At 38.6% G+C, this 27153-nt stretch overlaps 1 protein-coding gene across 2 annotated transcripts; it reads left to right on the top strand.

The window, feature by feature from the left end:
- The first annotated feature begins 13553 nt into the window (after positions 1-13553).
- On the top strand, positions 13554-16591 carry LOC120267758 (protein STICHEL-like 3). 2 transcript variants are annotated; one of them, XM_039275433.1, is made up of 6 exons: positions 13554-14618; positions 14705-14906; positions 14978-15163; positions 15338-15505; positions 15604-16279; positions 16358-16591. In XM_039275433.1, exons 1-6 carry the CDS (start codon positions 13638-13640, stop codon positions 16440-16442), a joined length of 2298 nt encoding a protein of 765 aa, XP_039131367.1. In that variant the 5' UTR covers positions 13554-13637; the 3' UTR covers positions 16443-16591. The 2 variants fall into 2 exon arrangements, with proteins under 2 accessions (XP_039131367.1, XP_039131366.1); XM_039275432.1 differs by having other exon boundaries at positions 15254-15505.
- Positions 16592-27153: the final 10562 nt, after the last annotated feature.

Below are 27153 nucleotides of genomic sequence, written 5' to 3'. Positions count from 1 at the left end.
GTGGTAGGCTATAAGACTTTTCTTCATCGACGCATCTTTGAAAGGTCTTGCAATCTTCACAAAAAGAAGGAACATGAAGATGTGGCTGCCTTTGTGCCCTTCTAACTAGTGAATTGACTTGAATCCTCTTTGAAGTTGGCACACATCTCCACGTTAATGAACTCCTCTCGTGTCTTGGTCCTTGAATTGAATAAAAACTCCCAACATTGTGTCTTTATAGCCTATCTTTGCTTCATTTTTACTCTTTAAGGCATTCACAACCTATATGCATAAAAGAACACCAAATACACAATATAAGACATAAACCATGATAAAAATGATGCTCAATGCATGTAAAACATATATAAAAATATGGCTACTCAAGCACTTATTAACAACCTAGACAGAGGATTTTAAATTTAGAATCAGAGACTATAAACCAAGCTCTCCCCTGAGAGGAATCCTCCAGCCATGCACCATTAGAGAATAAACACAGTCCAAGATAATTGAGGCTAGTAAAATTAAGCAAGAATCTCCTTTTTGGGTAAATGAAAATCTTGTTATACTCGAATACATGATTAAAGGCTTTTGAGATGATCAACTGAAGATCTGGATGAACTCCTCTAAAATTTAAATCTCACTTAGCTTTCTAGATAAACCAAATTGTGGTTGCAATTATGGAAGGGGTCGATGGGGAAGGGAAGGTCAGAATCCTGCAAACCCTCACCAAAAGTTGGCTGCAGTCCTAGGAATTGACACACGTCTTTTAGCCATGGAAAGGATCCTGCACGTGGCAAGAGAAGGAGTTTCTCGTTCTCTACGTGGAGGATTTGTGCATGTAGGACATCGAGCGGTTGATATTAAGTTTGAACAAGATGTTGATCATCCCGAGGTAAATGAGATAAGGGAACTTATCTTAGGATATTCTTCTAGATCTTTGCGTTCGACTATTACACCATCATCACTTGGGAAAACTCAACCTCTTTGTATCCCAAAGCCATGATCTTTGTGATTTCCCCTTGTCCTTTTGATGGGACAATTGTAGAAGGCCGGCAAGGCAAAGGGAAAATCATTGGTAGAGATAAGGCTATAGTTGAGGCACCCATTGGAGAGATTGCACCACTTGCTCTCATGTCCTCATTGTATCCTAACAATATCAGGTGTTTGGACAATCATAGAGCAAACCTGATGGACCTACAATCTCATGAAGAAGTGGTGAACCATGTTGTCAAAGCACTTGAACCCCGTCAGCATTCATCTGATCCACCAGATGAGGATCCAATGGTAGAAGAATCAGACCAAGAAGATGAACTAGATGACCAGCTAGATGATAACATGTTAGGATCTTATCAACAAATAAGGGAATTATCATGCAAAAATATACATGTTGATACGCAGCGGATAGCAAAATTTAATGGCAAGTAAATATAATAAAACCCTATTGCATGCTAGAACTAAGATTAAAAGTTTTCTTACCTTTCTTTTGATGATGATTCTGAACATACCCTTGTTTTCCCAAAATCGAGAAAAGGGACTGTGAATCATGACTCCGCTCTATAATCACTTACACATAAATGCCTCTAGGAATCAAGTAGGTATGCTAGTACCTCGAGAAACAACACTTGTTTCTTGGTTCAAATAGTAAGCACCCGAGATCGATCAACAAGATTCAAAAGAAAAACAATTTTCTCTTTGTCTTGAGATCCGATCTATAGAGAAGAGAAAAAGAGGCTATAGGCTTGGCGGCGGGGGGACTAGCGGTGGCAGCCAAAGAAGAAGAGGGGTGGATGATGGCTACGGTTTCTTAAGAGGCTATCTCTCAATCACTCTATTTTTTCCTCTTCCTCACATTAGGGTTAGACCATCTATTTATATTGGAACCCCAAAACCCTAATTTATGATAAAACTCTTCACTCCTAATCAAATTAGGAATCTCTTCTTTACTTGATAATTAAACCATTTTAATCAACCAAATCTATTAGATTGAATCAACACTTAATAAGATCCACCCTGAATAACCTATTCGGTCCACCTAATTAGGGTTTTCACCAAAACCCTAATCAAGTGGTCCAATAAGTAACAAATATTGAACCTTGATCCGGGCATTCTTAGTCTACGATCCTGTGAGTGCATTTAACATTGGCAATGAGCTTAAACAACTTTCACACTCATAAATCATAATTATTCCCTAGCAAGACAATAAAATTGCCCAATATCAAATGAAGGTCAATTTTGAGAATTAACGGAACCTATCACAACCTTATACGATCCTTTACAACTGAATATCTTAATTAGCATAAAGCATGGAGCGAGTCATCCTCATTTTAATGCTAATTAATTTCTTGATCTCTTAGTGAACTGACTAGGTCTCACAAATGATAACTCTTATCATTTCCCGTGGGCGTGGCCATGCACTACTTAGTCTCACTAATCAAGTGGCCATTGATATTCACTCTCTCTACAGAGAGGGGCAATCCCTTCACTTCACTCATGTCTCTCAGCATGAACTGTGACATGCCCAAACATACACGTACTTGCCACTGAGTTACGAATGACATTAGACATAAGTCAAAGCATGTAAGGATTCATCTGAGATCTATAGTAATTTCAGGTCGAAGGATTTGAGTACAAGCATTGCTTGAGAAAAACACTTATGACTTTACAACCATGTAGTGTTCTCAATAGCGGATCGATCCAGGTACACTGTTCCCTAACATGTATCTATGTTCTTTGATTGATATCTTATATCCTATGATCCGTAAAACAAGGCCATCTCACAAAAGACATACTAGTCTTAATTTATTTTCGTTCTCATGGAAATAATTGACTAGGGACATTTAGAATATTGTTCTAGTTTAGGATCGAAGGTTTTACTATCCAAATCATGAATGTGATAATTTGAGCAGAACCAATATTCAGGGATGTTTTATCTTATTAACTATGCACAGAAATAATAATAGATAAAATGATGGCTCATAATAATTATCCAAATAATAAAACTTCATACAATGTATTGGGGCTAGGGCTTACACTAACATAATGAAGACATGACTCTTGAACAATACCAAAATAAAATTAAATTGGAGGCTTTGGCGAGGAGAGAGCAACTAGGGGATGTTACTTCCTCTAAGAAGGTAAGGTGCAGCGCATGTGCGACCTAAATTGGACCTCTGGTAATTCCTTTCTTTTTTTAATCTATTAGTTATGAATATTTCTTCAAATTCTTTAGAAATACTCCGTTGGAATTGTAGGGGCCTTCTGAACCCCGGTAAGGTCGATCGAATTAAGAAACATTTGATGGATCTAAAGCCGCATATTTTATGCTTAGTTGAAACCAGAGCTGACCTTGATCGGGTGTGAAAATCCTGTCATAAGTTTGCTAAACTTTTTGAGTGGGCCACTGCCCCAACACATGGGTGATTGGGTGGTATAATCATTCTTTGGGCCAAAACAATTGGCTTAGTCACTCTAGTGTCAACGTGCAAGTTCTCTTTCCACTTAGTTATTTCTTGTATCAAGCCTAAGCATTGGATTATTTCTATTGTCTATAATTCTCAATCCTTGCATGTTCAAAAAGTTGTTTGGCTTAATCTCTCTCGTTTTACTGACTTAAATCTCCTCTGGATCCTAGCAGGAGACTTTAATGCTATAACCATTGATTCTTAGCATAGGGGATGAAGTTTTACTCATTATGCTCATAAGTCAATGCATTTTAACAAATTTATTTTGCATAATCATCTTACTGACTTGGCTATTTGGGACCAGATTATACTTGGTGCAATGGTCAAAAGGCTTGGTTAGGCATTGGGCTAGGTTATATAGGTTCCTTGCTAATCCCAATTGGATTTCTTTGTTCAATTATGTTGTCAATAGGCATTTATCTTGCACCCATTCAGACCATGCCATGGTTTATCTTAATGCTCATTTCTAGTTTTCCATAAAAGTAAAATTTAAGATTTGATAAATACTTGTTTGACTACCCTGGTTGCTACAACGCGGTTGCGAAGGCTTGGAAGTCATTCCCACTGAATGCTCAACCTATGCAACATTTTACTAAATGTGTCTCCAGCACTAAACATCATATTATAAATTGGAGAACAAAATGTATGGCTTCTCTTGATGTAGATAATGTTACTACAGAGCATGATATTAGGGAGTTGGAAATCCTAGATTATTCTAAACACTTCCCTTTTATTTAGATGAATCTTAGAGCCTTATATAACAAGTATGCTGCCTTGCTCAGACAAAATTTTATTCAGTGGGCTCAGCGAGCTAAAATGTTATGGCTGAATAATGGTGATCTGATGGGCTAAATGGAAACTTTCTCTAGGATAGGGTTTTTTTCTAGTTAGACTAGTGACTATTCAGGAGGTCTATCAAACCTTTAATGGAATGCCTAAGGGCAAAAGCCCTGGACCTGATGGGCTAAATGTTGAGTTTCACCTTTTTTTTTTTTTACTATAACATGCTTGGCTATCAGCTATTTGAAGCTGTTAAACACTTTTTTGAGAATGCTTGTCTTCCTGCTTCTTGGGGAAAACTTTCAATGTCATTTTCCCCCTTCTTGGGGCAAAATGACATTGAGATTGGGAGAGGAGTAAGTGGTCTTTACACTTCCTCACACCATGAAGCATACTTTGGATCATGATGACCCCTTTTACTTCACTTATGAGACTGACATGGTTATCTCTGATTGTGTGCAGGAAGTATTGGCCATAAACCCATTAAACAACTACCTAGAGGAGTTGGATAGCAAAGAAGACAAAGAAAAAGTATCTACTCCTCCGCCGGTGCAACAAGTGAGTTACGTGGTGCCAAGAAGAAGAAGGGCTTGAAGAAAATGTGGTGCAAAGTGAATAAAAAACATAAGAAAGACATTAACATTACACTATCATGACCAAAAACGGTATATTGATTATACTTTGATTATCGTGGTGAATTTTGTGTTTTCCCATACCTCTCAATGAATTTTCCATGCTACAACATGTCCAAGAATATTAGAGGTAACTCTCTTCCATTTGACCCAGCATGACGGTAAGTGAAGGTATGTCAAGCTAATGATGTTAAACAAGCTCTTCTTGGGAGGCAACCCAAGTTTTTCAATTCGTCATATTTTAGTCTTTGTATTCTTTGTGTTTGTTGTTATGTGGTATAGTTTGGTTGTGATCATGCTTATTGTTTAATTCATGTGTGACTTGAGTTCTTGGTGTTTATTCATTGATTTGGTGCAACTCAAATGTAAATCTATGCATAATTTGGTGTTGAGGATGTTGTACGTTGATTTTCATTGAGGTTGCAGGAAGAAGTACGTGCAAAATCAAGGTTTTCCAGGCCTTGCGGATATCCTTGCGCTCGCAAAGATGGCCATGAGCCTTTCCTAAGAGCCCTTTCGGGCTAGGTTGCGCCTGCAAGGGCTCCTGGAAGCCCTTCCCTAGAGAGCTTGCAAGCAAGATTGCACCCACAAGCTTGCTGGGAAGCCTTGTCTGAGAGAGCTAGCGGGTAAGCATGCACTAGCAAGCTTGCTCATAAGCCGTGGGTAGCCCCATATTTGGGGTTGCAACCTTTTCTCTCTACACTATTCACCTTCTTCTCCCTTGATCTCTCTCATTTCTACACCTTTTCTCTTTATTTTCTCACCATTTTCTTTCATTTTTCTTGCTCTAAACTCCTCTCCTACTTCAAGCAACCCATTCTTGTGGTTTATTTGAAGTTTCACCATCATTTTCACCAAGTTTTCACAAGGGCACTCTCACAAAGCCCTAACTCTAGGTTTGCACTTTTCTTCTTCATTTCTTTCTTTTTCATGCCTTTGCAGTGCAAATCTTGTGGATAATTGAATGGTTTTAGTTTGGTGTTGTATTTTTAGGTTTTATCAAACTTTGTAAAAATTTTAAAGTTCCATTTACAAGGGAACTCTTGCAAAATTGTTTTTGGGAGTCTCTAACTTCTTTTGAGTTGCTTGACATCCTTAGAATACTAAACCCTTGTTATTTTTAGTTATGGTTTAATTTTGTGTATCTTGTCTTATAGGAATACCGACCAAATGCACTGTTTCAAAGATAGCAAGGAAGGATGATACACCTACCATTGGTGAACCATGCTTCAAGCAAAAATCACACAAGACAAGATATGATTTGTTGGTGCATAAACCCTTTGGCATCACCTGGAAAATTGATCGGAATAACTTAGAAGCATTGGGTTTGGCCAGTGTCATTTTAGAGTACATCTCACATGATGGATGGGACAAGATCTTCTCCATTGATGAACCTACTTATCGTGAGCTCACTCTCGAAGTCCTAAGAACAATAAAGGTAGTCAAGCACTCCAACTTTGTTCAGCAAAGAGGAACACTATCATTTCAAGCATTTGGGAAGAAGCACAACATAACTCATACACAATTGGCTGTTTATTCGACACACACAAATACCCAAATTTCACTATCTGTTAGTGGATTTCCCATCACACATATCACTTGCTACATATTAGGATACCATCATAGGGTTAAGGAAAAAGAAGACATCCCAAATGTCCAACCCCGCTCATCATTACATTCATGCCCTCCTGACTAGGAGCATTGGGGGTAGACTTGATTCAACAGGAGTTGTGTCGCGCTCTGATCTCTTGATGTTATACACCATCTTTGAGTGCTACCCAATTCACTTAGGACATCCTTTTGCTAGCTTGTTCTGACATTAGGGACAATTAATACTCCTTAGGGCTATTTTTATCGGACCTTACATTACACGTCTGGTTCGATGTATGAGATTGATTGATCACACTCCAAGCATGCATGTGTTGTTGGTGACACTTCCCCACTTGGGATGTTGACTTTGGTTTCCAACGGGATAGTGGAGAAATGAGATGGTACATATGTTCTTGCCCGACCATAGGCTTTGGGAGAACATGATACTAATCCCTCAGAGGAGACAGTCTGAGTTAGATGACACTCCCAAGGTAGTTGAGTAGCGTTTTCAGGAGATGAAGCGAGATATAAAGTCCCTCTACAAAGGATAGCAGGAGTTCTTCCCGATACTACAGTAGATGTCTAGGGACATGGCCTAGGTCCTATCGTTCATACGAGGGTCTTCTTCATCCGGTAGCACCACTTCTGCAGCCACCACATCCATGGCACCGCCTTTTCCTCCCAACACATAGCACTTCTTTTGATTCTCTAACATGCATGAGTTTCTTGTTTTTGTTAGTATTCCAGTTGTTTTGTTGTATTTTGTGGTCATACTTGTTATTCTGTACTTTGTAGTTAGAAAGGGTTTAGTTCTTGACAAACTTTGTTATTGTAGTACTCTTTCTTGTGCTTCTCCCCATTTATGAGTTTTGAGTTGTGATTGGCTTCTTGATCTTTGCAGCATTATTATGAAAGGAGCTTCACTCTCACTAACCCTTAAGAATGAAACTTACCCCATGTTCATCCATGTACTGCACAATTTTTACCGAAAATGGGGAAGTTTCCTTACACCATCTCCTTGTATTAATTTGTTATTTTTCACCATGTACTACTGCTTAATGTACATTGAGGGCAATGTATGTCTCTAGGTGTGGGGATGGGGTATTCTTTTTAATTGCAAGCTTGATTCACCTACGATAGATATGAGCTCTCCAACGGCCAATGCCAAGATACGCATATCTTGGTGGCTCCTGATCTAACTGAGGCCACGGTTATCGAGGGAGAGTTTTCGAGGCTATTTGTAATACTATCGATTGTTTTAATTGTTGATTTATTTATTTTTAAACATTTTGAACTATGAGTTATTAAACAAATGTATGAATTTGGATTTCATACTTGTATGGATATCATGATGATTTAAAGGGCTTTATCAAGTATTTCATCCATGCAAACATAACTTCTCATATCATACTTGCTATTTAAAATATATTAGATATTTTGAGGATCGAAACACATTTTTGACATTGTATTTTTATTTCATGATGTATGAGATATAGTTCCATGTTTAGCCCCTCACTGAGTAACCTAGTTACTCACCCCCTTTCTTTTCCCTCCCAGGTGATAGCACAACATTAGGGTAGAGTGTGAAGTGCTTGGGAAGAGTTGTGCTTGCATTTTCATTTTGAGTCGTGTATGTTACCTTGTTTCCTTGACATATAATATCAGGGATCCACTAGGATGTTATCAAACCCTAATGTGTATCTTCCTTCTTTGAATATTTTTATATGTCAATCGGATCCATGTTGTGTATGAGAGGTACACTATCTATTTGGAGTTTTTGTTATCATTGTCATTATGAACTTCATGTTATGATTATCTATGTATCATATCTTGTATTAAATGGATGTGCATGTGGAGGAATATTTGTGTATGTTGTATTGTTAAAACGTTTCTTGTTATTATAGTAGTTTTGTACAGGGAACAGGTTAGCCTTACAACGATCTGGGATCGAGGTAGGTGTTTGACCTTCCCTGAGTTGTCATGTGTGGGACCCACGGGATGGGGCGTGACAAAAGGGACCATCTTTACTTGGTTTCTTGCATTACAACTCACTATCTTGATTTCATTTCGCTTGTTCTTGTGGAGTTCTTCACTTTTTAGCTTTAGGGCATACATTTAGCTGTTTATCATCTTGTCCCTATCCTTCATGTTTGTTTGCTTGAGGACAAGAAAACGCTTAGGTGTGCGGATGTTTGATAAGCACCTAAATGTAGATATTTTATACGTATAAGTTTAGCACTATTCATGTATATATTGATGAATCAATGCCCTATGTGTGGTTTAATTGGTTCCATTCATGTTACATGCCTCCAAGAAACCAAGATGAGCTTGATAATGCAATTTAGGAAGAAATGATAAAGCCTGGGCAATGTAGAGCTCTGGGCACTATAGCAACATTGTAGCAAGTACTGTGGCATAGAGGAATGAAGAAATGGTAAAGCCTCAGGTTCTCCTTGCGAGCAACCATGCGGCCATGAGAATGCCCGCAAGATAGTTGGAGGTTTTCGTACCAGTACTACCGCAGAAATACTGTAGTGGGCATCCTTGTGCTAGCAAAAATCCTGTGGTAGAATGCCCGCAAAATTCTTGAAGGCCTTGTGGGCATCCTTGTGCTGGCAAGGTAGGCCATGAAGAAAACCTGAGAAAATTTTAAAAGGGTTTTTAAGGCATTTTATGGGGGAGGTTTCTTCTACACTTGTGATAAGTGATAAAATGACCATATTTTCTATATAATTTACAATGCATTTAGCATGAAATTTTACTTGTTTATCACCTTATTAGGATGAAATTTCATTCTTTTGTTCACAATGACTCTTATTTCTTTTTTTAGGGAAAAAGAAGCTAATTTGGGGGTGTTTTAAGCTAAAATGAAGCAAGTTGCTGAATCAAGGCTGCACCACGACTCACAACACCCATTATAGAAACATACCACACCATTTGTCTATACTTAACATTGCTGTGATCAAGCTGTGGCAGCATGGAACCACCAGAAGCAACACAAAAGCCACAATGGGTTCACAACAGCGATTGTGAAGACCATCACGACCATTGTCAAGACACATAATGCCCAAAAACCATGCCAGGACACGACTTGGAGGCCAAGCAACAACTTACTCACCACGGGTATCACAACGCCTATGGTGAGACCGTAGCGGAACCGATCATTATAAATACCTTAGTTTTCTCTAAATTTAGGGATCCCACACTTAAGGCAAACATAGGATGCTGGGGTCAAAGAGATTCAATCTTAAGTTCCTAGTGATTAAGACTTAGTCACCATGGCTTATTGGGACTAGTAGGTCTTTGAGTTTCCACAGTTAGACCTTAGAACACAATTGACACTTAACGCCTATCATAATTAATAATCAATATGAGTATAGTAAATACTCCCAACTCTTTCTAAGTGAGCCTAACGACGTCTCCAATTGTATTGTTTAATAGTGTTGTACAAGTAAACTAAAGAAAGAGCGTAAACCATTAGGCTATTGATTATGTGAAAAGGAAATAATAGGATCCTCTCGCCGTTCCTTGAAAAATACGACTCTCGTGCTCACCCACGAGGTATTACTTGACAACTCGTACACTTGCGGTATCATGGACCAATTGTAGTATTAAGTACATACTTGCATGCTTATTATATATTTGCATAATTTATACATCACATAACCATCCGTCAACTTGTCTCTCCAACCATCCAAGGCTAAGTCCAAGGTGGAGGATCATAATTGAAAACTTTTTGAGGTGGAAATCGAGTGGAGATGCACATTTTGGCAATATCCTTCTTCAATCTTACTTGAGGAAGCTTGAAGATAATGAGGGAAGTATCTCCCATTATTTTGTCCATGGAAGCTTTCCATGCTTTCCGACTCCCCATTTGTTTCTAGTGTTCGAGGGAGTGTTCGTTATGCTTATTTTAGTTGTTTCTATGACTTTGATTGTAATATTTGGTTGTATTGACGGCTAAACCCCAAGGTCACCGGATGCCGGTGAACCTTTGGGTGAACTTGCTTGTTTGGATGCTTTGAGTACTTTGAATGCATTTGGTTTAGTTTGTGGTTCAAGCTTTGGGTTCATTGATGTATTAGATTGCGTGAGAACTCTATGGTTCAATTTTTAGGTTGGTCATGGATGAGCGGCATGTGCCCTTGTATTATATTCACTTAGCTTGAAAGGGATCCTTGTATGAATACGCCGAGGGATTCGGGTAATTTGTACCCCTCCAACAATTAGGGATGAACCTAGATATTGTGTTTGACCCTAATTAGAGATTTCCCTAGCCTTAATGCAATCATAGGATAATTTGGTCGGAAGAGATTCCGAACTAATACTCGTATGGGATTAGGGGTTAATCACTGAGGGATTCGGGATTACCCTATTTTAGGAGTCTCTTGTACCAAACCACCATTGTCTTGTAACTCTAGCATCCTTCTAGCTTTAGTAGCCCCAAGGGGATCCGCTTCTGTGACCATCTTCTTCCCTAGGGTTTTCACTCATTCACCCCGGCGTGTAGACACTCCACTTTAATTCTTTTTAATCTTTTTCATAGCTTAGAACACTTGCACTAGAAGTTGTATGTTAAACAAAAAGTAAAAAGGAAGTAAGGGTAGCTTCTTAGTCCCATGGAATACAACCCCTGTGTGACACACAAGGTACTATTTGATGACCCCATGCACTTGCAGGAAGTCAATCTAACATCCACATTAATCCTCATCAACTTTTGTTTGCAACTTATATGTCAAAACGTTTCGCTTCAGCTATCTCCTTCCTAATAACATCTATTGCGGGAAGTTAATCGAACATCCACTTTAATCCTCATCAACTTTTGTTTGCAACTTATATGTCAAAACGTTTCGCTTTAGCTATCTCCTTCCTAATAACATTCATTGCATTATAATTCACATGTTAAATTCTCAAATAAAAATGATGGATAATGCATGAATTTTGACATGTTTTTTATTCAGATATAATGAAACCCCAATCACTAAATCATTGAGCTATCAAATTGAAATACAAAAGAAAGCAAATGAAATTACATTCACTAAATCTTTGAGCTATGAAATTGAAGTACAAAAGAAAACTGATGAGTAACTAGAGGTAAGTGTTGTGATTTTGTATGAATAAAAAATAATATTAACTATGATATGTATTTAAATTCCCAAATGTTTAATACACCTATAATACTTGCAGATTTATGAATAAATATAAAATAAAATGCAAAACAAAATTTTCAATGTTATTATTATTTACAAGAGAATCTAACAATAAATTACTCTATGGATAAGTTATTATAACATAATGATTCGTATTGATTATCAAATAACATCTTCGCTTGAAATTCTTATCATAAACCAACTAAGATTAATAAATTATTCTACTACAGGCTGAAAAGATATAGCAAATAAGAATTGAAACACAAGGAATATACCTACATACAATTCTCCAAGATGCTCAAGAAACTCTCAACGTTGATATAAACACTACAAATTCTGAGATTGCAAAAAAATAGCTTGTAGATTCGAATGTAGTTCTGTCTAACTTAAAGAAAAGTATAAACTAAATGAGAGAATCCAAGATTACAGAATTAGGGAAAAAAGATATGCATAAATAGCTTCAGAAGATCTCACAACTCAACTATTGCAGTAACTGAAACTCAAGATACCAAGTTAACTACAAATATTCCCTCCTTAGAGCAATATGCAATCATAATAGAAAACAAATTCTGTTGTAATTTATTCATATAAAAAAATTCCTAATTTATGTACTCTATATTCTTATTCCAACTTTGATATTTTTATTCCAACTTATTATTATGTACTCTATATAATAGAAATTATTAACAAATTGAATGTTTAAAAAAAAACTAAAATCAAACAATTTATTTATGAAAAAAATATTTAATCTATTAACAAATAGAAAACATTTTCAATATATTTTCAAAGAAAAAAAATATAAAGAACAAACTCGCAGTGTAAGCATGGACACTTCTGAGTCATAACTAATATTCTTGCCTTATAAACTAACACTATTTGGACATGATGCAATGGTAAGTTCGCCCTTGCATAATTGCTCACAGCGGATCCATGATAGTGAGGTACACTAATAACTAAAATTATTTTCAATCATTATCAACTTGACCATCACCCGGTTAGCACTTATCAACATCTATATCAATATTATATACTAAGATTAATATATACTGATCTATCAACTTGATGTCACCGACTCAATAATTGTTTATTATGCTATAAAATGGTAACAAATGGCAGTGATGATTCCTTCAATTGAAAAATAGTGAACAAGGCCGGCCAAGATATATTGAAGAAAAAGATAAAAAAATAAGCTTTCTGGATGATGTTTATATAAAGACCGGCCTGCAAAAGACCCCGTCAGCATGTATTTCAGCTTGACTCTCTCGCACCATGATACAATGAGGCTTTCACATTTAATTCTATAATTATTTATTAAAACCTTATGTTGTTATAGTTAAATATAGGTGGAAGTGTAACAATGATATGTAAACTTAATATGAAAATGCATTATGGTCCTTGCCAAAGAACTGTTTTTTGATCATTGAAGTACATACATACTCATAAGTTCGTCTTTCCATTTAATTTTATGACTATCATAAAATCAACTTTGGAAGGGAATGTTAAATTGATAATTTTCCAGCTAAAGTTTAATATTTGTCCTTGATTTTGCAAAATCACTTAGCATCCCACTTTTTTTTATTACTCAAAGCTTCGAGACATTACGAAATCGAGAAATCTCGACAGGATCAGATGCTATTAGAGAATAATTAGCCGATTCAGATTTGCAAATTATTCTAAATAATTCATTGGTAGAATGAAAGGAATTAGGAGATGAGGAGGTGACTGGAACTGAAAATGAATGGAAGATAGAAAAATTACAGAACTCGTTCATTTTGCCTGTCAAGTTATTTTAATATATCTATTTTTCATTTTAGTGAAGATGAGCATCGTATGATTACGACATTTATTATCGAATATTGGTTTTATTACATATTTTTTTCTCTTACCCACTCGTGGATGCGTTATCAAATAAACAATTATATTGAACATGCAATTAGTCATTGATTAGTGATGTACCTCATCTACCGCAGCTCTCCTGAGAGCATTGAGCAACAAACAACCACCAAAACCACCACGACCACTCTGACCATCTTCCCTGAAAAACTATGCAACACGAGGAGCAGAGCACAGACATGCAATTTCGAAGATCCAGCAGTGTCTCAACAAGAAAATGCCCCACCACATTCAATAAAGACCAAAGATCTCACAATTACACCTTTTGTTCTCAAACAGATCTTCAATATCCAAACTGCAGTTGCCATGTGGATGATACAAATGCAGTTCAAATACAGAATGATGCTGGCATTCAAGCGCACGAAATCACAAGGTCACAGCTTAAAGAAAAGTCACTGGAGCAGCAGCAGCAGCAGCAGCAAGTAGGAGGTAATGGAGGAGGATTGAGCCATGCATATCAGCCCAAAGTGTTTGCAGATATCATTGGGCATGGCATGATCATTAAGGCATTGGCAAATGCCGCACAAATGAAGAGAATTTCAACTATGTATCTCTTTTATGGCCCAGGAGGCTCGGGCAAGACGTCAACTGCCAAGATTTTCAGCATGGCTCTGAATTGTAATTCCACATCATATTCAAAACCCTGCTCTGTCTGTGATGGGTGCTATCGGAGTTTGTACACTGCAGAACTATGCTCTGGGAAGAGAAATTCTGGTTTTGAGAAGATAAGGACACTGCTCCAAAGCACCTCTTTTACGGAAACAATCTCCGGCTACAAAGTGTTTGTCATAGATGAGTGTCATTCTCTGTCCGAAGATTCATGGGTTGAGCTTCAGGATATTGAAGAGAAGGGACATGGGATGATGGTTTTCATTATGATCACTGAGGATGCCAGTCTTGTTCCCAGAGGTATTTCATCTCGTTGTCAGAAATTCAACTTCCAAAAGCTCACAGACTCGGATATCTCACTGAAACTTGCAAAGATCGTTGCACAGGAGGGCATTGAGATCAAGAATGATGCTCTGACACTTATCGCCAGAAAGGCCAATGGCAATCTAAGAGAAGCCGAAAACTTACTTGATCAGTTGGCACTCTTAGGCCAAAGAATCACTGCTTCCATGGTCCAGCAGATTGTGGGTAAACTTTGCTCACACATTATGTTTGCGTTTGCATATGTTTTTTTAAGTTTACAGCATTTATTCAAATCTTTCTGCTGTAGCTGGGTCTGGCACCACATGACAAACTAACACAATTACTTGAGGCGACTTTGTCCGGAGATATAATTGAAGCGATGAGACGCACAGGAGAGTTGATTGCATGCGGAATCGAACCAAGGACTGTTGTATCGCAATTAGCATCTCTTGTCACAGAAACTCTTGCTGGAAATTCTTCCTCTTCTATGCAAGACCATTCTCAGATCAGTAAGTTGTAAATTTAGCCATGCATCAATATACTTCTGTTAAGATTTTACTTTAAAAGGAATGCATTCCAGGGAATAGACAACTGAAGAAACTGTGCAACACTTTGAGAACACTCGTTGAAACAGAGAAGCAACTCTTTTCCAATTCACATGACCACACTACATGGGTTAGTGCTGCTTTGTTGCAGATTGCATCAGAGGGTAGGTCAAACGGCATTGCTCCTGATACTGTGTTAACTGAATTCACAAATCCAGCAGGTACATCTCACCTAAATAGAATTCTGCAAAACAAATTTACGCATTCCATTAAAATTTCCTCTTTTAGACAAATTTTATTCACCGGTGCAGATACGAATTCTGCACCGAGAAGCAGATTTGAGCCAACATCTGTCAGTACGACTCCTTATTTCAATCATGTTGATGGTTCCACAGACCCAACCTCAGAGAAACGTAGCTCACATGCGCTAGACCTGCATACAAAAATAAAACATATTAATATGGAGGAAGTATGGCATGATATACTGGAAAGGATCGACAACAAAGACTTGGGAGAATTCTTGCACAGTCAAGCAAAGCTTATATCTTTGACTCTTTCAAGAGGTTATTATACATTTCTCTTCATATTTTATAGCTGATATAATTTCTTTATGCAAATTTTCTTTTTTTAACTGGAAGTTCTTTGCTTATGAACCTGACAGTCAACGCCATTGTACATCTGGTTATTATGAAACCAGTTGCCACTGATATGTCTGAAGAACTCATCTCAAATGCTCTGAAAGATGCTCTTGGATGTCCAACTTCAGTGAATATAACACATGAACCTTCGCAGCTTGAATTTGTGGCTAGAAACTCAGCCACAAATGAAGGAAAGCAAGTCTTACAATCCAGCCATTCCTTACAAAATAATGCATCGGTGCTTTCTATATCCAATACATCTAGAAGAAGCGTGGACCATAAAGGTCTCATACTGAAGAGAAGTGTGAGCCACAATGCCAATCCTATGCCGAGCGGTAAATTTGCTCCAACAAGAAAGCAGACTAATTTGCAAATGTTTGCTTCTGATCATTATCAAAGAAGAGAAATTGGTCACATGATTCACAGAAGCCGCATACAACCATTTCCTGACACAAGCAGTAGCTTCATGGATGATGATAACCGCAATGGAAGAAATCAAACTCGTGATAACTGTCCCATAGGAGATGCAATTGAGAACAAGCACACGTTCCTTTCAATAACATCAATTCCTCATGCAGATGCAAGCATTGAACCTTACAGTCAGGATTTGTTGTTTGAAGAAGCACAAATAGATAGACAACAGCAGGGAAGAAATTATTTTTCAAATTCAAGACAGAATAGCAACAATAAAACATACGGGTGAGTGATAATCATAGCATATATTTGTAGATTCAAAAGACACACCATGGACTAATGCAATGCTTCTCTTTTGCACAGGGGACTGTATGGTTCTTGGAGTTGCACTGACATATTTTGTCCTAATGAAAAAACAGGGAAAAAGAAACCAATTACCAAGAAATAAATGGAATGGCTTTCGAAATTGCTAGTAGTAAGATGTTTCCTAGTTGTGTGGTGAAGGATACATTTAAAAATAATGTGGTCATACATTTTTTTCTTTTGTAATTAAATTTTCAGTAATAGTATTTGTGAACATGATATGGCAATGTAATTACAACCTTCTCAGCGTTTGGTACTCAGAATGTAAAATTGTTTACTGCATGCAGGTAACACTAATGTGGGAAACAGGTACTGTGGCCAAGTAGTCAGAAGAATAACAATGAAACTTATTCCCTCCATACCATTTTTTAATTGAAGGATTGTCATTGCCGGTTCCAATCAAAAATAAATTTGCATTAGAGATAAACTTGGTTCTACGAAGATGCATGCACGAAATTTCATTTAACAAGGAGACACATGATCTCATAAATGTTAACAGTAATACTAGAACATTTAAAACCGAACTTTTACTTCTGAACATAAAGATAGCAAATTCAAACTCAAGGAAATCAATATCCATGACCATGCGAAGTTTTCATATTAGTTTTATGTGGTCTCTTTCGCCAATAACAACATGGATACAAAACCAATCCCAATCCCTATGAAATATATAGATGTTTTTCCTGTTGGAAGTTATGGTGGGCACAACGATCTCAAGTAAAATATATTGAAATATTTTTTGTTTATTTTTCATCTCCTACAAAACACAACAAAATTAGCCGTTTATATAAGCTCTAACAAAACTCTTAACATCCTTTAACTCTTTACTCCTAAAACCCTTCATATTAAATAACACCAAACTCTTCATTTTTATAACCTAAATGTTAGAAATAATATGAAGAGGTTTTGGGGTTACAAAAATGAAGAGGTTTTGGGGTTATTGAATGTGAAGGGTTTTAGGATTAAAGAGTTAAGAATAGGTAAGAGTTTTTTAGAAGCATATATTAAGGGTCAAGTTGGCTATATTTTGTAAGAGGTGAAGAATTATTAAAAAGTACTTATATATATTGAGTTTCTTCCGCTTCCTATTTTCTCCTTGAGGTAGTTGTGACCACCAATACTTCCAACAAATTTGTATCATAACATTGCCTTGATTTAAAAAAGCAAAGATTGGTAGGCTCACCATTGTCTATTTGCAGGAAGATACAAACCTGTGTGGTAAAGCGACGGGTCCGTTATACCGCAAGCATACGGGTCGTCAAGTAATACCTCGTGGATGAGCATAAGGGTCGTATTTCCTTAAGAACGGTGAGAGGCTCCTATTCACTTAATCAATAGTCTAATCATTTACACTCTTTCCTAGGTTTACTTTTACAACACTATTAAATAATACAATTGGATACTACGTTAAGCACACTTAGAAGGAGTGGGGAGTATATACTATAATCATCTTGATTATTAATTATGATAGGTGTTAAATGTGAATCGTATTTTAGGTTTGAACCGGGGGAATTCAAAGGCCTACAAGCCTCAATAATTCATGGCGACTAGGTCTAAATAACTAGGAACTTAAGATGGAATCTCTTCCACCTCAGCCTCCTATAATTGCCTTAAGTACGGGAATTCCACAAGAAGAGACCAATCAGACCCTAAGCCTAAGGAATGATCAATCCCTAATTTGGAAACCTAGCTATACCTAACCTCTTAGAACATGCATAGATCTATCATAGCATGGGTGTCATCAATATGGGGGCATATCCTCCTCATCCACATCAACATGTAATAATCAATTAAGAACATGCAATGATTACGAAAACTAGAATAATTTACATTAATCAATCAAGATTCATAAAATAATAACCGAGGGACCTAGACATACAATTCCCCTCGAATTAGGTTATTATGGATTATAACAAGTAAAGCATCAAAGCACAAGAATACCACAAGACCAAATAAAGAATAGATAAGCTTTTAATGTATTCCTGGACTAACTCCCTCCAATTGTTCTCGGAAGATAGGGATTTGAGGATTCCAAGGTTGTCCGATGATGTGTGTCACTCAAACTTCTCTGATGATGATCTTTGAAGATGCCTATCATGTGCGATCTTCTTCGATGATGGCTTCTATGTTGCTTCCAGTTAGCTCATGCTGCCATGGCTTGATCACGGTAGTGGTGAGTGTAGACAACGGCCGTTGTGTGTTAACATAACACCCATTGTGAACCGTGGTGCAACCTTGATTCAGCAACTTGCTTCAGTTTGCTTCAAAACATCATCAAATTCGTTTTTTTCTTCCTAAAACAGAAATAAAAGTTATTATGAACAAAAGAATGAAATTTTGTCCTAATGAGATGCTAAACAAGTACAAATCTCATGCTAGATGGAGTGTAAATGATATAGAAAATATGACCAGTTTAGCACTTATCAAATATCCCCACACTTAAGCATTTGCATGTCCTCATGCAACTAATGCTAATAAAAATATAATACATGATAAATGCTTGATCTCAGGTGACACATGTCCGAATATGCGTGTAAACCGCAAGTGCACGGGTGTCAAAGTAATAATTACCCCGGTGAATAGGTAGTCGAATCCACAGGGAACAGAAGTATTAGTATTAACCAATTCTTAGTTATCTAGTCGAAATCAATGGATGTGATAAAATGAACTAATTGCAAGAGAATTAATAAGCAAGCAAACGGGAAAGAAAACAAGTAAAGGATATCTCAATCAATAAAGATGAGGTACCCGGACAATGCTCCCCCTAGGTTGTGCTCAAAGATATGTGAGTGTGTGCCAACCTCGGTTATGCTTGAGTGAACATGCAAATTAGAGGGGCACAAAGGCAGTCACGCTTATGTGTTCGGACTTGTGCAACACTAGCGAGACCTTCATCAATGTGATGTTTATTGAAGACGCAATGCAATCCACCGCATGGATGAGTGCCCGTTCATGTGGCCTTCATGAAAAATGTGGATTTTGAAAAATTTTGGCGGAGTACTATAGCAGTCTACTGTAGCAAATCAATGTAGCCTGTTCTACGGCTTTTAACACCGCGTTCCTTCGGAAGATAGTTATTAGGGGAGCTTTCATCGGCATCGATTCGGTGAGGTGTGCCCCAAGCTTGACGAGGGAACCCTTGAAGAAAATGAGACTACTCCACAAGACTGTCGATACAGAATACGAGGGGGTTTTACTTATGGATTGCATGTTTTTACATTTGATTTCATTATTAATTGTATTGTGCTCTTTGGAAAGCTAAACCCCTAGTGGGTTCTTGGAGTTGTAAACCCTAGGATGTCTTTGTTTCATTGACCTTTTATTATGTTTACTTAATTGTTGTTTTAATTGAGTTCAAATCTTGAATGCTTGTTGAATAGACTTTCCCCTAGAGTGACACTAGGGTTGAAAGTCTACATTGGTAATCCTTGTGAGCGAGTGACACTCCATTAGGATTAGACAAAGCTAGGTTGGAGAAGGTCGAGAGGGTGAGTCGAGAGGTAGCTGAATGTCCCCTTTTCCTTCCGGTGTGATTTATCCTACCTCCGTGTTTCAAGAGTTCTTTGCGGTCACAATAGAGTGAAGTGCTAAGAAAGGAACTCCGCTGGGGCTTAGTTGCGCAAGAAACAAAGTGAAGCGTTGAAGTAATCCTTAGTGCTGGGGCTTAATTCTGACTAGGGTTCTTTCACATGGACCAAAGGGTTAGATCTAGATTAGGGAATAGGGTTTATCACTTGGAATCCGTAGAGTTTTAAGCAACCTTGCACAGTGTGAGGTGTTGAGACTGAGCGATTTCTCCGCCGGGGCATAATGTAGGGTTAGTGATTGTTGACCTTAGGTTTGGGACCGTGTGTTTAATGATTTCCAAGACTCGTTAGACATCAGTTGGGAGACATAATGATTAGCTTTTCACTTGAAGCAATAGTCCTAGGGTGAGCAATGTCCGGGTGCCCCACTTTCTATCGAGTGCTTTCCTCTCATTTTATTGTGTCTTTCTTTCTTATTCTTTTTTATTCTTTTCACATTGGTATTGCTTACATCACCTTCGAATCATCATCATCACAGTTAAATAGTAATTCTAGTGTTTCTGATCACTATTCCCTGTGGATACGACTACCTACTCACCAGGGTAATTATTACTTCGACAACTCGTGTACTTGCCGTACACACGCAAGGGTGTGTCAATTTCCTGTGGACACGACTACCCACTCACCAGGGTAATTATTACTTTCACAACCCGTGCACTTACGGTACATACACAAGGGTGTGTCAATTCCTTGTGGATACGACTACCCACTGACCAAGGTACTTTATTACTTCGACAACCAGTGCACTTGCGGTATACACATGCAAGGAGTGTGTCAGTTGCTCCCTTGGGTTTGCTTCAATATTGCTAGAGAGGCTTTCTTGAGGTCTTTCAGTACTAGCTCTTGCGAACTGTCTAACTTGATTTTCCAAGTTCTTGATTGATACTTGAATATTTCATAGGGTCACACCAACTCATCCATTCGCACATTGTTACTAGTCATATACTTGGCCAAAACATCTTCTATGGAGATCTTCCTATTAGGTTATAGCTGTTAAGACTGTTATTGGCAGTTCTATTGTAGGGGAGGTGTCTATTACTGACCCAGACTCCAAGGGAAGTTAGGATGGTTCCTCCACCCCTGGTTGTAAGTGCTGCTATACGGGTTGTTTTGATTCCTCTAACCTCCTCCGATATAGTCAACATGTTCCATAGAAGCTACTTTTGAGCTTACAATTGGGCACTGGGATGCTCCATGCCTACCTCCAGAAGTTTCGTAAAACAAAACGGCCCTGGAATTCAAGCTGGCATCCTGACCATTCCTCACGTGTAGATCTAACTTCCATATAAGCACATCTATTTTCGCTGCTAATCCGGTGTCTGAGTCTATCTCATGTAGCCCAGCCACCCTTGATGGTCTCACTCTTGAACTTCAGTGTGATTCATTGTTTGCCATGTCTTCGAATAATTGTTTTGCTTTTTCAAGATATTTGTTACTCAGAGATCCTGACAAGGTCCCCTTGCATATATCCCGCAAGTGCACGGGTTTGTCGAAGTAATAATATAAAAAAGAACTAAAAGAAGGTGTTTACATGACAGGGTGAAAGAGAGGATTTTCATGTGAGGAGATGGCCATGGATGTGGATCCCCTTGGGGCTAATAAAACTAGAAGGATGTTTGGATTACAAAGCAATGACGGTTTTGTGCCAAGAGACAACCTAAAGTAGGTTAACCTTGATGGTCGCAGTGATTAACCCCTAATCACGTATAAGTATTAGCTTAGAATTTTTTCCGACCAACTTCTCCTACTGTTGCATTACGCTTAGAGAAATCTCTAAATAGGGTCAATCACAATACCTAGGTTCAGCCCTAATCGTTGGAGGGGCATAAATACCCGATGGTCATGGCGTTTTCATACATGAATTTCTATTAAGCCAATTGAGTCTAGTACAAGGGCGATGGTCACACAACCAAGTATAACCTAGAAATCGAACACAAAGTTCTCATGTAATTCGATACATTAAATAACACAAGGCTTAAACCAAAAACTAATCAAATGCATTAAAGTAATCAAAGCATCCAAACAAGCAAGCTTACCCCAAGGTTCACTGGCATCGGGTGACCTTGTGGTTTAGCCATCTGACACACCCCTTGCGTGTGTGTACCGCAAGTGCATGGGTTGTCGAAGTAATAAAGTACCTTGGTGAGTGGGTAGTCGTATCCATAGGAAATAGTGCTCTGAAACACAAGAATTGCTATTTAACTATAGTGAAGGTGGTTCAAGAGTGGTGTGAACAATATCAATGCAAATAAGAATAAAGTAAATAAAAAAGAGACGCAATGAAATGATAGGAAAGGCAATTTATAGAAGGTGGGGAACCCGAACATTGCTCTTCATAGGACTACTGTTTTAAGTGCAAGACCACTCACTATGTTTCCTAACTGATGTTTAATGAGTCGTGAAAATCCTTAAACACATGGTCCCAAACCTAAGGTCAACCATGACTAACCCTACACTATGCCTCGGCGGAAAGGAATATTCTCGACGCCTCACATTGTGTGGGGTTGCAAGAAGCTCTAGGGACTCCAAGTGATAAATCCTATTTCCTAATATAGATCTATTATTTTGGTACAGGCGAAAGACCCCTAGTCACAACTAAGTTCCAGCGGAAATTGTCTCTTAGAACTTTATTCTATCATGACCGCAAAGAACTCTTGGAACATGGAGGTAGGATAAATCACATCGGAAGGGAAAGGGGATGTTCCACTACCTCTCGACTCACCCTCTCTACCCTCTTCAACCTTGCTTTGTCTAATGCTCATGGTGTGTCACTCATCCACAAAGATTACCAAGATAGATTCTCAACCCTAGTGTCACTCTAAGGAAAAATAGATTCAGGAAGAATTTAAAGTTGGAACTCAATTAAAACATTAATTAAAGAGACATAGTAAAAGATCAATGAAACAAAATCATCCTAGGGTTTACAAGTCCAAGCACCCACTAGGGGTTTAGCTCTTCGTGGAGCAAGATACAGTCAACAATGAAATCGAATGTAAACACATGCAATCCACAAGTAAAACCCCTCGTAGTTCATATCGATGGTCTTGTAGAGTAATCTCGTCTTCTATAAAGGTTCACTCGTCAAACCTTGGGCACACCTCGCTGAATCGATGCCAACGAAAGCCCACCCCCCAATAACTATCCTCCAAAAGAAGGCGGTGTTGAAGACCGTAGAACCACTCAAAAAACCTAGACAAAGCCTCTCCAGGACCTAGCCGCGAGCGCCTCCCAAGATAGGAAAATGATGGGAAAAAAATCTCAAGAGAATCCTGAAATCTCGGCTTTTATAGGGTTGGAATCGGGCATCCACACGACGTGTGAATTTTTCACATGGCCGTGTGGATTTTCATACATTCTTTTCTTCTTTAAAATGCTCCCAATTCCACTCTTTTCATCAAGGCCACATGAATGGGCACACATCCATACGGTAGATCGCGTTGCATCTTCAATGGAATCACATTGACAAAGATCTTGCTAGCATTGCACAAGTCGGAACACATGAGTGTGACTACCTTTGTGCCCCTCCGATTTGTGTGTTTGCAGCGAGCACAATGGAGGTTGGCACACACTCACATGTCTTTGAGCACAACTTGCGTCTTCACATTTGTTCACTCCAAGACTTCATCAACAAATGCATCCACGATCTATTTTTGGTTCATTTCTTCCACAATTGTCTCAACAGTCGTAAATGCACAAAAGAACATAAATACACATGCATAACGATAAAATTTGAGAAAAGTAATACTCAATGTAAGAAAATAATACTTCATATTACTAATACACAAGCACTTATCAAACCCCCCTTCCTCAACACTTATGCTTTTGCTTGCCATCAAGCAAAAGTAAAACATTGAAGCATATAAGAAGGAAAATTGAAAGTGTTTGGCCTTAGGTTCACCAAAAGCATGCAAGGAAAGCATTCCATAAATAAGGAAAAATTTCAACACCGAATATGAAGAATCAATGCTCTAGCTAAAAACTTGAATCAAAAAGGGCAACAACCCGAAATCGTGTAAGTGTATGTAAACTCACTAAAGTCAACCCAATGTTTACTCCTCAAAGCTCTAAGTGAAAGGGACTTATTTATCTACAAAAAGAAAAGAAAAAGAAGGTAGTAGCTTCACACATCCTCTAAGGTAGCCCTCTCCTAAGCTGCCGCTAAGGTGGCTTTCCCACTTTTGGTGTGGTAACTCTTTCTATCAAGGTGGTAGCTTTCACTCATCCCATGAGATAGTTCTTTATTTCATTAGGGCATAACTAGTGTCCGACTTATGAGAGTAGCTTCATACTTCATAGGTGGTAGCTCTTTCCACCCCCAATTCACAAACAAAGTAAACATAACTTTTTTTTCAACCATTATAACAAGAGTAAGAAACAACCTAAAAACAATCCCTTAAACATGGAACTTTGGTTTCCACAAGATTTAATGAGCGAGTAGTGCAACAAGTGTCAATCGGGCAAAATTTCATAAAAATTCAAGTAAAACTAGAGCATGAAAGCATTCAATGTTAAAAATTCTCCTACACCTAAGAATACAACCATTGCAACTAATGTGAACCCGCCATTGGCTACATAAGCATGAACAATGAAAGCATAAGTATAGAACATGTGTAATGTGAACTCCCCTCCACCTCCCTCCCTCCCCTCCCACACACACACACACACTTAAGATGAGCATTGCCCTCAATGTACACTTACAAGCACAATAAAGATTAAAGCAATCAAAATATATGTAAAGGTGGGCAATTAAAACAATACTCCTCTGAACTCCTAGTCGTACGTTTGATGGAGCTATATTTATTGAGAGTTAAGTTCCAATGAGTTATGGAGCACACACAGCCATATGAATATCACATTGATCGTGCCCATGACTATTCCTCAGTTTCCATACTCACAAGACCATCTGGAGGAATACAAAAGGGGTTTAGTAAAGCTCAACAAAAACAAAATAACTCGAGTATATAAAGATATGGAAATGAAATATAATTGGAAACAATTGAAAATAAAAGATAAATTCAGAAGGAAGATCCTTTCTGAGTAATACAAGTCCAAAATGAAATGCAAAAATAAAATACGAAAACTAGTAAAGTAGTAAAAGACGCCTCAAGTGTGATGTCTGGCGCTAGTATTTCTGCTGCTGCTGCTGCTATTGATGATGATGGTGCCTCTGGTAGTGATGGTAGTGCTGGGGACGCCTGAGGAGTACGGGGTCTCATCACAAAGGGAGAAGTCGCATCTCGCTCAAGAATCTATTGTAAGATATCAAGACGCTGCATCATCTCTATGTGGTTCGCACCTTGTGTCGAGTGAACCTCAGCTATCTCTATCTGCAGCACTCCAATCGCACTCTCGAGCCTCTCAAATGATCATAGGCACGAGATAGAGAAAACTTCTAAACTGGTGATGGCTCCTATGATACAGTGGGTATCTTGGTATGCATCTGCTCAGGATGTGGCTCCTGCGCAGGCTGAGACCCCTTAGTTGCATCACCCTCCCCCTCGGCTTTCTCACGTGGGGGCATGATCATCACATAAACTCCAGGCCCGTACCTCTGGTTTATCCCCATAAGCCTCATAGCCTACAAACCGAGAGAAAACAGCACTATGATCTTCTTGGCCCCTCGAATGGCGTCCAAGAGACCCATCCACACAATGAGTCTTATGATGTACGGGCTTGAGAAGATGACTCTGATCTTAGTATACTGACCCTGATGTCGTAGGTACTCTACTAAAATATGTTCCAAGTGGATTGGCTCACTCTATACCATGGAATACAAATACAATAACTCCTGCCAGCTCAGTACCCCTCTACTTTTACCACGGCCATTCACTAATCGGCTAAGAATGGCGTGGATGTAGCGGTAAGTAAGCCGGGAGAGGCATGTCGCCTTAGAAACTCCCAGTTCGTACTGTCCCTGACCATAAAATTCTCTGTACACACTTAGGTGTCAAGCTACCAGCGTAATCTGTCGGCAGTTGTGCATACTCCTCATTGTCGGTGAATGCCTCATCATATAAGCTCAAAAGAACTAAAAACTGGGAGATGCTCATGCTATAATGCTGTCGAAATGCTCTGAACTATATATTATCGATGCTCAAGAAACAACTGTATGAGCGATCGAACTCGAATGAAAAGAGCACCTCCAAAGTGAGCATACAAATAGCTGGATCTCGGATCGACAATAATCTGCGCCAGCTACTGACTGAGAGGATCTCCTCAACCTCCTTAGCCACCTCATCTCCTTACTGAATCTCTCTGAGTGCACTCAAATCCAGGAAATGTGACTGCCCAAACTTGAGCTTCAATAGACGCTTGAATCGAACCTGGTGTTCTGGTATTGCAAACTCTAGCTGCTCTGGTTCATGAGAAGATTCACATGGATGCTTTCCAGCCACTTTCTTGGTCTTGGGTGCCATATTTGCAAGAATTGAAAAGGAAATCAATTAAAACAAACTTACAAATAAATACTTCAGAAATCAACACGGTCGTGTGGAAATTCCACAAGTCCGTGTTGATCTTCGGGGCAAGAAAGCCGCAGGGCAAAGTTGCAAAATTCCAAAAATACATCACAAATTCGATTGAAAATTACTCTTAAAGCATACACCAACCATCTAATCATGAAAGCGAAGAACATTCACCAATTTAAACAAGATAAATCAAGACTGGTGGAAGAAAAGAGAAAAAGGGCTTACCCACGAAATGAAACTAGAAAACCTTGAATACTGCCAGAAACAACCCTAGAACTCTATAAGTTGATGGTAAGAAAGTCGGGAAAGCAAGAGATGGCATTCCTTGAGTGTGGAGATGTGTGAAAATGAAAAGGCACAAGAGATTTATAAGGAAAAATCGCAGCATTTTGAGTTCTGTACATCCACACAGGCATGTGGAAATTACGCACGCTCGTGTGTCTCCACAGGGGTAGACACATGCCCTTGTATGCTCTCGGGAGAGCTAAAGTTGTTTCTGAATGCATCCACACGGGCACGTGGAATTTACCCATGCCTGTGTGCAAGACTCACAGGGGCAGCCACACGCCTCTGTGGCTTCTCTGTCCTCTCGAAATATCAACTAAGTGTTTCATACACCCCTTTCGAAATTCCATACATGCGTGTTGATGTTCACAGGGGTACTCACAAGGGCACTCGTACATCCCTGTGTCTTCTCAGGATGGAGGAGAAGTCTCTGTAGAGTTTCACACAGGTATGTGGA

Source organism: Dioscorea cayenensis, chromosome 8, assembly GCF_009730915.1.
Source record: "Dioscorea cayenensis subsp. rotundata cultivar TDr96_F1 chromosome 8, TDr96_F1_v2_PseudoChromosome.rev07_lg8_w22 25.fasta, whole genome shotgun sequence".
NCBI lineage: Eukaryota > Viridiplantae > Streptophyta > Magnoliopsida > Dioscoreales > Dioscoreaceae > Dioscorea > Dioscorea cayenensis.
This window is presented reverse-complemented; position numbering and strand designations above follow the sequence as displayed.

Bases quoted from the DNA above. Each gene is read 5' to 3' on its own strand.
- LOC120267758 (XM_039275432.1), top strand. From the start codon at position 13,638: ATGCAACACGAGGAGCAGAGCACAGACATGCAATTTCGAAGATCCAGC. The intron at 14,619-14,704 runs GTGGGTAAACTT...TTTCTGCTGTAG, and splicing joins CTTCCATGGTCCAGCAGATT to CTGGGTCTGGCACCACATGA. The intron at 14,907-14,977 runs GTAAGTTGTAAA...AATGCATTCCAG, and splicing joins GCAAGACCATTCTCAGATCA to GGAATAGACAACTGAAGAAA.